Genomic DNA, 14,931 nt, shown 5'->3' on the forward strand with positions numbered 1-14,931 from the left:
TGAATGTCTGCTCACCAAAAGTCAATTTCATTTCCCTTGACATTTTAGTAATTACTACCTTAGAAACAGCAAAGACAGACCCAGGTACTCAGGGAACTTCTATTCTATCATCTGTGAAGGCATCAACCTTGTGACTCAGATTGTTGAGCAGAGGTCAGGCAATATTCTACATGAGACACTGGCACAAGCACAAGAGAATCTCGGAGCATCTGCAATTAGTTGACAGTTATATTGAGGCTTGGAAACCAATCTAAAGAAAGTTATGCTTTAAATCAACGGCAGTTGTCAATGAGCCTGTGAAGGAATCCTTGCTAGGGTCCTCAGCCTTCTACTGCAACTCATACTGATAACAACAAAAAGAGAAGCCTCCCAAGCAGGTCAGTCTAATTCAATCACTTAAGGCAGAATTATGGTATCAAGTTTCCACATCACTGAACGACCGTGGGTTTAGAGGTGTGTACCATAAAATAACTGCAGGTGTTAGACGTTTAACAAGTTGTTTTATTCCTAATTGCTGGCATTTTCCTAACTGTTTTCTTAATTCTAATTTATGTTTTTATGTTCTAGTTTGTTTACCTAGCCCATAGTTCCCAATTGCCTTTATTTGCTTAAGTGTTTCTTTAATTTTACTTACTTACTTACTTTTTTTTTTTTTTCGAGACTAAGTCTCACTCTGTCACCCAGGCTGGAGGGCAGTGGCACGATCTCGGTTCACCGTAACCTCCGCCTCCTGGGTACAAGTGATTCTCCTGCCTCAGCCTCCTGAGTAGCTGAGATTACAGGCACCTGCCACCCAGCCCAGATAATTTTTTTGTATTTTTAGTAGAGATGGGGTTTCACCATGTTGGCCAGGCTGGTCTCAAACTCCTGACCTCGTGATCCATCCGCCTCGGCCTCCCAAAGTGCTGAGATTACTTACATAACTCATTGTTTGGAGTGGTCTAGACCTCTCAAACTCCTGACTTTGTGATCTGCCCTCCTCGGCCTCCCAAAGTGCTGGGATTACAGGCATGAGCCACCAACCTATTTACATTTTTATATATGTTGCTTTACTTACATAACTCATTGTTTGGAGTGGGCTAGAAATAACCATAAATCCTCATTGCTAATTAGCCTCATCCTCATGACTGATTAGTCAAGATTATGAGTCTAGAAGGAGGGCAGAGAGGAGTCCTAATAGTGAGTCACAGGATCATTGCATTTTAGAGCTGGAAGGAATCTTAGAATTTAAGGCATCTTTCAGTTAGAATTCTGTGGTTTTGCATCTTCAGCGTTGGAGAATTATGAAAGGTTGACCGCTTGCTCCTGTGCCTTTTGGCAAAAGTGCCTAAGGATCTGGTGACAGCTTTAAAAGACAAATTAAGAATAAAGGAAAAACCCAATTAATGACGACTATGAGTAACCCATAATGGGGGCTTGAAAGAAGTATTGGAAACTTGACATATCAATGGGGGAGAGAAGAGCAGGGAATATTAATGAACATGAAGGGGGTTCTTCTTTGGAGGTAAGTAAGCAGAGTGGATTTTTTGGAACTCCCTCCTCAGCAGCTGTGCAGTTTGTAAGGATTTTAGCTTGCCTAACTGTAAGCTTAGCTATTAGCTTTGCAGTGGGGAGTATTTAAAAGTACACACAACATACGAAGGAAAGAACCTGGAACCGAGTAGCCTGCTTCATTCCAAGAATCCATCTGGCATTTAAAGAACTGCTTGTCCTACATTAAACCCTGCAGAGTAAGAGCCATTTTTCATATCCTCATACCCCTATTTTTGGTTTCAGGTAAGACAGCATACTGAGTTTGGGGAAGGAACAAGGAGACTTTTCCGAACCACCGAACCAAAGGACTCATCTAGTGTGAGCTTCATGAATCTAAAATGGGGAATACACATTTAAGCCCCTATTTGGGAAATCAGCTTAAGAGCAATCTCAAGTCTCCACAAGAGGCGGAGGTCCATATTCCAAAATAATGTGAGCCTTCAGTTATTTGTAGATAGAATACAATGGAAGAAGGGGTGTTATAGATACAAAAAATCGTGGCTGGCGTTACCAACATTAAATGACTCGTGGTGATGGGTAAGTTGACAAGTGAAATCCAGTCTCTTCCTGAACCAATGTATCTTTGTAATGAAGAGCTCGTTTTTGCAGCTTCGGTACATCCGGAGGCATCGAATAGCAAATGCTGCCAAAGGAGTAGTCCCCGCATTATCAGGAGTTGCAGAGTGTGTAAAGTGTTGTAAACCTTGAAATTAGTCCTGGACTGAAGGCACTTTCCCTCCTCCCAGACTCGCTTCCCTCTGACACATTTCCCCTTGCAAAAGAAAGTCTATGGCACTCAGGTCCACTCAGCTCAGACTTCAAGCACGTGATAGATCACAGGATCCCACCTCAACTGGTCACCCATTGCGGGACAGCGCAAGGCCCCGGTGCTGGCGCCAATGCTGAGCTGCGCCCTCTCGGTTACCGTGGCGACCGCAGGCGGGGCTAGGCCCCCACTCGCCGCTTCCCCGCCTCTGCCCAGGACCTTTCGAAAGCTCCAATTGGGACAACCCTTGCTTGCCTCTGTCCCGCCCCATTCGGCTCTAAGCGCTTTGCGATTGGCCCGGGACGAGCGGCCTGGTACCCAGAGGGCACCACCTCCTGACAGGAAGAGCGGGAAAGTGCACCAGGCGCTGTCCGAGGCGTGAAGCTCACGGGTGCGGCGGGGGAGCACACGGTTGGCTTTGGAGCGAGTTGCCCCCTGTCGCATATACAACCCCCGCTCCCATGACTGTCAAAAGCATGGAGCAGGAGTCGGGGTGCGGGCACAGCGTTTGTGGGCCAGCCCGGTCTATCCCGGGGGGTTCGGACGTGACAAGACTAGAGCAACGATCCAGCGGCGCACTCCGAGGAGCGGAGCATTAGAGGCCAGAGGGAACGGTCCGGGACCCGGGGGCGGTGCCGGCGGCGGCGGCGGGAGGCGCAGGACCCAATGAGCGCGCGCGCCGCCCTGGGGGCGGGGTCTGAGGAGCGCTCCCCCGCCCTCGCCGGCCCCCGCCCCTCCCCCCGGCGCCGGGCCGCAGTGAGTGAGTGGCACTGGCAGCCTGTCAATCCCTCGGCCCAGCGGCCTTCCAGCCCGGTCCGCGGCGGCTGCTGGCTGGGTGCGCGGCTCCGGCGGCGGCGGCGGCGGCGGCGACTTCTCCCGCCCTATTCATCCGCTGTCCGCCCAGCGCGCGGCCCGCCAGGGCCCTCCTCCGGGCTCCGCGTCCCCGCCGCCTCTGCCCGCCTGCTCCCAAACTTTCCTCCTCCGCCCCCCTCGCTCCCCTGCGGTTCGCCTGCAGGCCTTCCTCTCTCTCCGTTGCCGCCCGTCAAGCCGCTGCTGCTCTCCCTCAGCTGCTGGGTTTGATCCTGCCCGGTTGAGCGCGGCGTCGAGAGGTTTGGCGTAAAGCGCGGCGTCCCTGGCATAACTCGGCGGCGCTGAGGGAGCAGCCAGGCAGCCGCCTGGCGGAAGGCGGGAAGAGGAGGCGGCAGGCACGGCGGCCGCGTGAGGGCAGCGGGCGCCGCCGCCTCCGCCTCCGCCACCGCCGCGGAGCCCGGCGCTTCCGCCCGCCGCCTCTCCTCAGCCTCGGCGGCGGCGGAAGCCGGAGCCGGGCGCCCGTCCGCATCGCCTCAGCCGCGGGCCCTGCCGGCCGGGCCGCCCCCTCCCCGCGCGGGCGGGGAGCGCGCGGCCGCCTCCCCCTCCCCCTCCCCCTCTTTCTTCTCCTCCCTCGTCGCCGCCGCCGCCGCCGCCGCCGCCGCCTCAGCCTTCGCCTCAGCCGCCGCCCGCTCCCGCCCGCGCGCGGCGGGATGGACGATCAATCCAGGATGCTGCAGACTCTGGCCGGGGTGAACCTGGCCGGCCACTCGGTGCAGGGGGGCATGGCCCTGCCGCCTCCCCCGCACGGCCACGAAGGGGCGGACGGCGACGGCAGGAAGCAGGACATCGGCGACATCCTCCACCAGATCATGACCATCACCGACCAGAGCTTGGACGAGGCGCAAGCAAAGTTGGTGTCGTCTCATTAAGCATCTTTTGTGTGTGTGCGGGAGCCGGGCCCGCGGCGGAGTCGGGGCCCGGGGTGGCGCCCGGGGCCAGGGCCGCAGCCCCCGGCGGGGAACTTTCTCCGAAAGCCGGCCGCCCGCCCCGGCCTCGGGGGGACTTGCCCGCGCCCCTCGAAGCGGGCGGGAGTCGGCAAAGTTGCTCTGGGGGGCTCGGGACAGACTCGGGGCGGCGCGGATTCCGTGGCGTCCTTTTCCCCGTCCTGGCCCTCGCAGCCCGGCCCCCCTCCCACGGATTTAAACCTCCCGCCCCGACCCCCGTGCGGGCCGTGCCGCCGGGAAGTGCAACTTTCTCCTCCGGCCGGGAGTCCAGGCGCCGGCTCCCGTGGCCGCGGGACGACCTCGCGATGCGGGCGGCCACCCGGGCCCGGCGCTGGGCGCTGGGCGGTTTCCTGGCGGGTCCGGGTGCGGACGGCCAAGTTCTTGGGGAGGGAGGGCCGCCTTGCAAACTTTGCCGAGCTGTCACCCTCCTGCTGGCCGCAGTCGGCCGGCTGGCAGCGTCGCGCTGGCTCCCTCTGCACAGGAGCGGACGCGGGAGCCCCTCCGCTCTCGTCCCCTCCCCCGGGTCGCCTTCGTCTGCCCCTGGGGCGAGACTCCCCGCGCGGGTTCGCGTCTGCGGTGGCCGAGGCTGCTGCCTGCCGGGCAGATGGGTCCGCCTCGTTCCGGCTGCAGCTTTCGCCGCCGGGGCTTGCACAAGGCTGTCGGGAACTAGTCAACTGGAGTTTCTGTGGACTTCCCACGGTTCAAAAGGGCCTTCCAGAAAGGGGGGGCTGGAATTAAATCTTGGGTCTAACTTAAAGGAAGGCGCCATATTATTCCATAGGTGATGCTAATACCTTTGTGTTTTGTTATTTGTTTTTTAGGAAACATGCCCTGAACTGTCACAGAATGAAACCAGCGCTCTTCAGCGTCCTGTGTGAGATCAAAGAGAAAACAGGTAAGACGCTGCGCCCCACAGTGGGCCTGGAGACCCCCGAGGTGGGGGTCGGAGCTACTCCTTCGACTCTCCAGTTGAGAGCTGCTGCTTTTGGGCACCGCCATCTTTGATCATTCTCTCCTTCCCACGTCCTGATCTTGAGAAAAAACTGCAATAAATCTGGAGTCGATTTCTCAGTTCTGCTCCTGGTGTAAAATGAAGTGTAGGTGCGGACTGGGTTGGATCGCCGTCCCTCGGCGGCCGCCCCTGGCTGCAGGCGGGGAGGGGGCCCGGAGCGCCAGCCGTCCTCTCCCCTCTCCTTTCGCCTTGTTTGTGTGTCAGTTTTTAAAAGGAGCAACGGGAGACTGGATGCCAGGACCGAGTCCCCGGGAGAAGCATCGCCCGAACTTTGTTTTACTTAGACAGTCTTAAGCTTCAGCTGCACGGATAGAAGAATAGATGCAATTGAACAGACCCCAGTAGCATGCTTGAATTAGTGTTTTAGGTGGGAAGACTACTTTAGAGAATCGAGGAAGGGTAATGATGTGTAGACATATACAATGTATTACATCTGTTAATACTTGTCTTATTTTGTATCCTGAAGTCATTACACTTGTAACTGCTTAATATATAAAGTATAAAAAGGTCCACAGATGCAGGTTAAACAATTTTGAAGTGTCCACGTCAGGGAATATGTAAGAAGATAGGTTTTGCAGAAGTGCTGGAATGAAAACTACAGGTACATATTTGGCAAATTTTTGCTAATTCGTTTCAGTTTAACTTTCTTGTCAGACTTTATTTGTTAATTGAAGGTCTTTTAGTCTTGAAGTGAGGTAACTGCTCAAATTGAAGCAGAGATTTGGATGTTTTAGTTTGTATTTGGCATTATCTTCCCTGTATGTGGCAAACAAGTACATTAAACAAGCTCTACTGTTTATTTTTTTCCTGTTCTTTTCTTTTTTTTTTTTGGTATGTGTTGGATGTATGGTATTTTAAAGTTGCCATTTTGAAAGTTGAGGCAAAGGAGAAAAAGTTGAAGTCCAGGATATAGCACTATCCAAGGGATGCTATTTAAAAGGTTACATGTGATTGTGTTTAAATTGAGTGTACAAATAGCACAGTGCAAATAATTGTTAGGTTGATAGGTGAGTCAGCCTTCTTTGAAACAGGTTTTTCGCTTTGCAATACTATTCTGATCCTAAAAGTAATCAACAAAAGATAATGAGTTATTGCTGTCTATTAAATATATATGCTAAACCGTAATAAGCAGCAAATAATAAGGGAGGCCAAATAGTACTTTTCCTGGTTTTCATTCACATATTATGGCTGGTTTCTTAATGCTCAGTGATCCTTTTTGGAATTATTAACTTTTATTTTGTGTTGATTTTTAGCTACCTTTAGAAAGCATTGTGATTTAAAACAGTAGATAATTTTTATCTGACTGTAAAATAAGATATCTAGCCTTAAGTCTTGAAGATTCTTAGTTTAGAAGCTTAAAAGTATGCAATTCTCAGTAAATTCTGTTTCTTAATGTCCAAGGGTTTTCCTGCTATCAGGGCTCCACTTCAGTTTCTGCTGACAGCTAAGCACTGGGGTATTGACTGTGTTGTGAATATTAAGATTGATTCGACTTTATACAGGCTTGTATTACTAGGGAGAGGGGATGGATACTTATTGCTTCTCATCCCCTTCTCATTATTTGTATTTATTTATTTATTTATTTTTGCCTTTTTAAAGTTTTGGCCTAGCTAGCTTGAGAACTAAACCCAGCAAACTGCTTTTCATGTTGAGACATTTAGCAGCAGGCAGAATTCAATTAGGAAGCATAAGTCCTTTAGTTGCTTATTTGCACAGGACTTAGTTACACCATTCTGAAAGGAAAGTATAGTCAACCACATGTCAAAGGTGAGTTACGAAAAAGAAACAAGTCTTTTCAAAGTCTGGAATTACTGGTAGAGAGAGCTTTGGTAGGGCTATTGCTATTTAAAAACGAAGAGGCAGCTGACAAAAGAAATTTTTGTGTTTTAAAATTGTTTCTGGGGCTTTCAGTGATAACTTGTAAATTAGATCCTCTTTTTGTGCTTTGGCCAGTGGATCCACATTTGCACGTTATCTCTTTTGTAAAAAGCCAACAGCCGACAAAGAGTAAAGGCGGCTGTCTGGGCAGAGGCATCTTCCTGCCAGCCTCTTTAAGCTCGAGAGGGATGGGATTTAAGTACTGAGTGATTGATGGGGGTGAAGCTGTTTCTCTTCTCTCCTTTCTCCCCTACTACCCATAGCTTCACCTCACTCTCCAAAACTAGTCTTAGAATGAGACGAGGACTCAGAATCCTCAATTTGAAATAAAACATCTGTGTAGACATTAGTGTTACCAAAGCAAAGAAAGCGGGGCTGCAAATTCCAAGTCCCCCCGCCACCACTCCTGCTTCCATAGTTGGTCATGCTTCAGAAACATGAACTTATAAAAGAAACATTGTAGAATATATGTATATTGCATACAGGTTTTTTAAAAAAATCATTTTATTTAATCTAATAATACCTAAAGATTAATTCTTTGTAATCTAGAGAAAGTTTACCTAGTCATTTATGAATAGAAACCAGGAACATTATGTTGATGACTCTATTCTGCATAATGGGGGGTTGAGGGTGAACTGTCACTTCAGTGGATAATGTCATTTCAGTTGTGCTTTTATTCTAAAATAAGACAAAATCATTAAAAAAAATCAGTTTATTTGTAGATCTGCCAGTAGATTTTAAGGTTTCTGATCAGGCAGTGAACACTGCCAGTTCTGATGCACATGGGGGATTTAGTTTAGAAAACATCTGTTCCCCCCACCCAACCACCATATATGAAAAGGTATTTTTTCCCTTCTGACAGATAAATGGGTGATCTACAACAATTATATTATTTTCTTGTTGGGAGGTAAGGAAAGTATAGTTTTACTATAAGATGATGCTTTTTCTTGAGAATGTATTCTTTTGTAAAATTGATCATACCACTATTTTTGGGCAGAAATGTCTCTCATTGTTGAATTGTGATATTTGTGCATTTTGAGAGCATCCAAAAAGTTACAGGCTTTAAAATAAAAATAGTTGTTTATTTTAAACTAAGTAACCAATGAGATAATTGTTGATATGTTAAGATTTTTCTCCTGATTTTTAAAGCCATATTTTATCATCTGTCTCTTATTAAATATCCCTGATGCCACAAGATCTGCTCACCTGCATACCTCTTTTGGTGTATGCCCCCACCTCTTTTTGGTCATCTTAATCTTAATTGCTGAAGTGCTTTCCTTTGTGAAATATTTCATCCTCAAAAATCTGCCGTTTTTCCAAAGTCCTTAATTATGCGAGTTTAAGTGAAGGAAATAGTTCTTTTTCAAGAAAAAAATACTTATTTTTTAAATGAAATCCCGTATTTTAGTAGATAATATGAATCATATTGTTGTGAAAAATGTTATGCATGAAAAAAAACCACAACTTTTCCTTTTTAAATGATAGGTTAAAATACTCCATGTTGATGGCTGCCAACCAAACTCTGATTTATTGCCACCACAAACCCTAAATAGCGTTCATTTACTAGTAATGTCTAATGGCATACATGATGGTTTGCCAGATTTGTAGCCTTTGTGAGGCTTATAAGCAGGACTGACTTGGGAAGATCATAAAACTTAATGAACTTCTCTACTGCAGGAGGTGTCCGCAGGGGAAGAGAAAGGCCTGCTTGGCTGGTTGGGCTGGTTGAAGTATTTTTTATGTTTAAGGAGAAGAAAATGACTAGTAAAAATGCTTTGCTTTTAAAGGAACCCTCCCTAGAAAGAGTCATAAGAATTTTAGATATTAAAACTAGATCAAGAGTGTAGTTTACAAGTGAGATTTTATATGCATTTAGTATATGATGTGAGATTAAACCTTTTGTCTTTATTGCTATAAGTGTGGCTAGCTTTCAAAGAGACAAGGCAGTACTGTCATTCGACCCTCTCTGTTTAATTCTGAAGGTTTAATTCTACAGGTTTAGAGACTCTTTGGAGTCTTTTTCTGGTGTGTTTCTCTTTTTAAGGTTTTAGTATAAAAATGTGTTACATTTTTCTTTGTACAGTGCTGTGTGATTCTTTTAATTCTGCCTGTGTAAAAATCAATTTTTTAAAGTGAAAATTTAGCAAGGTGAAAATTGTTATATATTAGTCTAAATGTTATTATATGTTTTGCATATGCTTTTAAGTTGCTCTTGCAGTATTTCCAATATAATTATCATTGTTTGTTTCAAGTTTTAAAAACAAATGCCCGTTCCATACACGATTCCTTTTTGTGTTTTCATGAAACACATTTTGTTTTAATGAACTTATTTTCTAGATTTTAACAACTTTTTATTGTGGACACCTTTAAACATAAATACATGCAGAGAGAAGAGATTCTTGAACCTCCCATGAACTCAGTGCCCATCTTCAGCAATTAGCACTACTTGGCCAGTCTTGTTTTCTCTGTAATTCCCACCATTCCAAAATTATTTTGAAGCAAATTTTAATGGAGCGTTAATGTTTTAAATTTCATGTCAATTTTAGGCATTAGGTCTGTTTACATTGGAAATATTAAGTGATTAAACAGGAAAAATACAAAATCAGAGTATCTTGGAAATGTTATAAATTGTATTGCTTTATCAATATATTTTTCTTAAAGCAACTTAATATTTTACCTTTTTTTCCCTATTTTTATAGATGATATCTTACTGGAGCTTTTGTAGGAGGTTTTCAGAGAAGTTGTAAAAGAAAGGGATTTTTCTAACTTTTATTCTTTCACTTCCATCCTAACAAAATAACACATATAATGTATTTGTAGAAAACCTGGAGAAAAATCTCATTGCCAAGCTGGTTTAGAACTTCATGATCTAAAGTATCATGTGGATATTATCTTTAAAATGTTGGGACATTTTCCAATCCCGTTCTTTATTTTTTTCCTTCCCAATAAAAATTTATTGAACTCTCTTGTCAATACTAACTTGATCTGTGCAAGTAATTCTTTTGTGCCTTAGTTTTAATGACCCTCATTTTATTACAGATTTGTGTAGTTTTCGTATTTTATTTGGGACTTTACTATGTTATTTTATTAATTTACATAATTTTATTCTGAAACAGAAGTCTATTAATACACTAGCAAAGGGCCCTGACTTGCCCCAAAGAACACACTGGTTGATCGGCTTTCATAAAATGTACCTGTCTACATTTTTCATACTGTGATCCTTTTCCTTTTAATTAATTTTGCCTGTATATTTCCATCACAATTTATAAATTTTGTAAAAGATTACTTCCGAGGCAAATTTAAATTAACATCTTAGTTGGATTATTTACATTTTGATACTTTATAGTGGCGTGGTATAGGATGAAGTTACATTATATGAAGTGGGACTATAAGAATTGAAACTGCATTTCATGAACCACACCCTAAGTCAGTCATCACTTTATTTTATACTCTACCATGAGGTATCTATTCAGAATAAATACTTAACATATCAGCACTAATACTTCAAGTTATACAAGGTTTTCGATTATCTTTTCCCTATTCGTGTATGTGAACATCTTTAGATATTTATTAGTTCAATATTGACATTATGAAAAAAATGTTTTATTTGTTTTCTCAGCAGGCTTGTGTTTTAGCCATTTATCAGTGTGATCAGCATGATTTAGGTATTAACTAACAAAGCTTACACATATCCACCACCTCCCCCCTCAAGCCCGTGTTGACCTTTTCAAGCATTTGCTGTACTTCAGTAGGCCATTTGAGTCTTTAAGTATGAAGAGAGTAAATAATTTATATCACTATGTAATATAAATTGGTAAAAGTTTTTCAGAACTGGTTATCAGATTTTTTACAAAGTTATTGAAGTTAATCAGACAAATTGCTATCACATCTAGGTGGCAGTGCTATATTTAGCCAATAAATAAATAATTCTTGAATAAGCTACTGAAAAAATAAACCACCTTTTTATGCCTTCAAACTCAGATCTTATTAAAAAATAAATTTTATTAATCTTCAACACTTGATTCTAATTATCCCTTTTATAGGCAGAATTGCAACAAGAATTTCTTCTGTATTATTCTTTCATAGATATATTCCATAGTATAATATGTTTGTAGGTTTTAATGGTAACTAGTTTACTTTGGCACTAAATTTGAGTGTATGTCTAGCAAAAAAATTGGTGTGATAGAATGTATCAAACTGAATTGGCATAACTTTTTTTTGCATAACTCTGTCTACATAATAGTAACAGGTTAGTATGAAAGCAGCTAAAAATATTTATGGATAAAGTGTTGTTAAAAGTTTTCTACTTCTTTCAACTTTAGTGCTTTAAAAATGTTAAACTGTTTAGATAAGAACTCTTTTTTTGTGATCATATTAATGAGGACTTGGTATACAATGTAATCCTTTTAATGCTGATGATTCCTCACGATGTTTAAACCCTTATTTGTGAGACTGAACATATGTTATGGCAAAATGATTTTTTGTTTGTTTTGTTTTCTTTTATGTGACACATTCAGTTTTCAAAGCATATTTCTTAGGCATCAGAGCCCAGCAGGTGGCTTTTTACATTAAAAAATTCATAAATTTAAAATCCCATAAAATTTTATTTCAAATTCAAATTAACTAATTGAGAATGTCAATATTTTCAGTGTCTCTATATTAACATTTATAATAGAACAAATGGTTGCATATAGAAATTATCTGCAACATAGTCTAAATTAAGATTCTAAACAGGCATTACAGATGCTGGTAACTTTGGCAATTATCATTTTGTTTGGTGAACAGTAGTAAAACAGTGTGCGGTAAAAGTGTTTAGAGAGAGAGGATAAATAAATTGAACAGTTTTGCAATGCAAAGTGGTTTGTGGTGTTTTTGAGGATTTCTTGGCTCTCTCTTAACTGCTATTGTGAGCCTGGAGCAGATTTCCCCATTGCTAATGCCCTAGAAGTATTAATTCACTTTGATATGCTAATTAGAGGGCATTATGCAAGAAATGAGATTAAGTGGCAGCATGAAGCCATTTGCCTGTCAGTAAATTGAGAGCTTTAGCATCAGGAGGAGCTTTGTTTTTTTTTTTTTTTTCTTTTTTTTTGAGTTTCTCTTGGTTTTGCATATAAATAAAATTGATTGAAAGGTCTAGAGAAGCTTCCAGAACATTGGTGGATTCTTTTTTTCCCCCTCCTATGATTATTTAAACGAAATGTTACAGGATTTTTCTGAATATTAATTGACCTAATTGGAGATACTGAATATAAAGTTTTTATTGTACTATCTCTATAGAAAAATATACTAAAATTTTTGTGTCACCCAGTCTTTTTTTTTCCTAAAACATAATTTCATTAACGTGGCTAATGAACTGTTTATCACTTATCTCTTTTCAGAAGCATAAACTTCTGTGTATGGGCTTGTACACCAGTGTCACTAAATTGAACTTCACAAGGATATTTTCTTCACTAGGGAAGGAAGGAAGAAGTTGAATTGGGCTTCAGAAAATTATATATTAAATGAGTATTAACATTATGACTTGATTCCATAAAAGCTGTAACAATTATAATTCATGGTTAAACTGCCCTTTATACAACCTGTGGAATTTATATTTCAGCATATATCTTATAGGTAAGATTACTGATGGCATTTTGTGTGGAAGATGGAATTTCATACTTGATTCAGATTTTGTTGACTTTTGTGGCCTAAGCCAGGCCTCTGAATTTTTCTCTATAAAGCTATTTTGTGATATTTCTTATATTCTGTGGAGAAATACGTGAATGAATACTAGGATGCCTGTGGGGAAAAAGGGGAAGACAGAACTTCTGTGCCTATGAGAAGGTTAAGATTTCCTCAAACATGGAACTTCTGTCTACAAACCATCCGTAGAGGACGGAATTGCAAAACCCTGGCCTAACTATATTTGCTGGGTATGGTTAGAAGGAAGAGGGTTTGGGTAAGGCATTCCTACTGGGGTTTAGTTGTAGTGTCTGAATTCCACCACTGTAGCTGTGACTCTGGACCCAGTAAACCATATCTTCTCTTCAGAGCCATATGGATTATTTAGTCACCACAGCTGCCATGCATGCATACTACCAAGGCAGGCATCTCTTCGGTGTGCATGTGTGATGCCCGTTAACATTAATGTGAGTTAGGAATGTGCACAGAGAGAAGGATGAGTTTCTCCTGAGACAAAAGTCCTGATTACATTTCGCTGTGAAGAGGACTTAGTGCACCTACCCATTAGCTGCTTTTCTAAATGAAACACTTGGTTACTTTAAATTCTCACTCCCTTCTCTGATTCCCTGAACTAGTTAAATCAATGAATCCTCATTAGTCTCTGATTACTTGCAAAATTTCATTTAAAACATATGAAGTTATTTTTGATTGAAAAGGGAACAAAAAGCTTTTGAAATTGCATGTTATTATTTAAACAAAAGGCTTTCAGATATACTAAGCCCTGCAAATAATTTATAGAGGAATTATTGGGAAGGACTTATGAAATTCTTGAATGGCATTTGACGGGGAGGAAAACATTGCATTAAAAAAATATATATATTTGAAATGGTAAACTTAAATGTGCATCTTTCCTTTACTATCCAAGTGTCCTCAAATGAGGAAGAATTGACTTAGGTGGTCTTACAAGTTTCATTTTTCTTTCTTTTCTCCCCCCCCCATCATTTTTTTTTTGTTTTTTTTAAAAAAAACTACGGATGAAGGTTGTTGGAATTCATAGTCAGATATATCATTTTCAACTTGGAATAGGAACTAGAGCAGGAAATTGATTTTATATTTATTATGAAAGCAAGAACTCTGCCACCAACTGACAGCCATCCATGTTTTAGTTTTGTGATAATTGTTCACAGACATTACTCTGTAGTTGGTCTAGATTATTTATAATGTTGATTGGGACTGTTGGTCCATTAAAAGATATGTGTATAATGAATATCTTTAATTAAACCAAGTAATATTGGCATATTTTATTTTTCTTTTACATTGGATCTTGGGTCTAGGATTAACTGTCAGTACTGGTAAGAACAAGTTACAGTAGATTGTGCAGTGATTTCTGTGGCTTCATGGATGTATTTATTACCATTTTTGAACAAATTATACTAACATGAAAAGTTGTATTTGAAATGATTGTGTGCTAGATAAGGCGATACATTACAGGAATGGTTGGGTTTATGGAGCTTTATGCAGAGGTTTTCTCAGAAATTATAGCACCGGGCTGTCACTGTAAAACCCAGTGATACAGTTGGTAATAACATACAGTGAAGATATTTTTAGATTTTCACTTGTTATTCAAATAAGTGAGAACTCTCCAGTTTTTCTCATCATATTTCTTTGTTGGAATCAGTAGAGAAAAAAATGAAGGAAAATTTAACTGTGTATGAGGTGTGGTGTTTCACTTGTCTGAATTTCCTCATGTTCACCACTTGTTACAGTGATGATGTGATACTGAGGATGTCCATAGGAACTTACTGACTTCTTGGTTCTTGACCTTTTGACTGGAATGATCAAGTATAGAAACTGAATGTCTTAAAATGAAATGATGGACCCTATAAACATAAATTCTATTCTGTCAATGTATTGCATGAACTAACTAATTTTGATTTACCTAAATTTATGGCATTTTGTATTCAATAAAGGAAATATTTCTTACTTTCAGTGTAATCAGTATAATAATGTTATAGTTTCTAACATCAAACCAGTTTCTTTTTTTTTTGCCTGATTATCATTGTGGCTGCTTTTTAATTACTGTGATTATTATGTTACTTTTAAATTTCTAATATTTTGCAAAATATTGACTTGCCATTTAATAGTGTTTTCTAAAAACTGAACTTTAATCAGTATGAGTGCTTTAACTTGAAAATTAGGAATTCAAAGTTTTTATTTAGATGACTGATGTTCAGTTAGTTAATAATTTCAGAAATATAAACATT

The 14,931-nt window shown here is 41.6% G+C and overlaps 1 protein-coding gene across 2 annotated transcripts in view; it reads left to right on the forward strand.

Moving 5' to 3' along the window:
• Positions 1-3,702: 3,702 nt before the first annotated feature.
• PBX3 (PBX homeobox 3) overlaps positions 3,703-14,931 on the forward strand; it is a 225,849-nt gene continuing 214,620 nt past the window's right edge. Inside the window, exons 1-2 of one of the 2 annotated variants that reach the window (XM_031654517.1) lie at positions 3,703-4,019; positions 4,935-5,008. In XM_031654517.1, the coding sequence (XP_031510377.1) occupies positions 3,820-4,019; positions 4,935-5,008 (274 nt within the window). In that variant the 5' untranslated portion in view covers positions 3,703-3,819. The remainder of the gene's footprint in view (positions 4,020-4,934; positions 5,009-14,931) is intronic. The other variant, XM_031654518.1, reaches the window with a different exon arrangement.

The sequence above is a fragment of the Papio anubis genome, chromosome 13 (assembly GCF_008728515.1).
Source record: "Papio anubis isolate 15944 chromosome 13, Panubis1.0, whole genome shotgun sequence".
Classification (NCBI taxonomy): domain Eukaryota; kingdom Metazoa; phylum Chordata; class Mammalia; order Primates; family Cercopithecidae; genus Papio; species Papio anubis.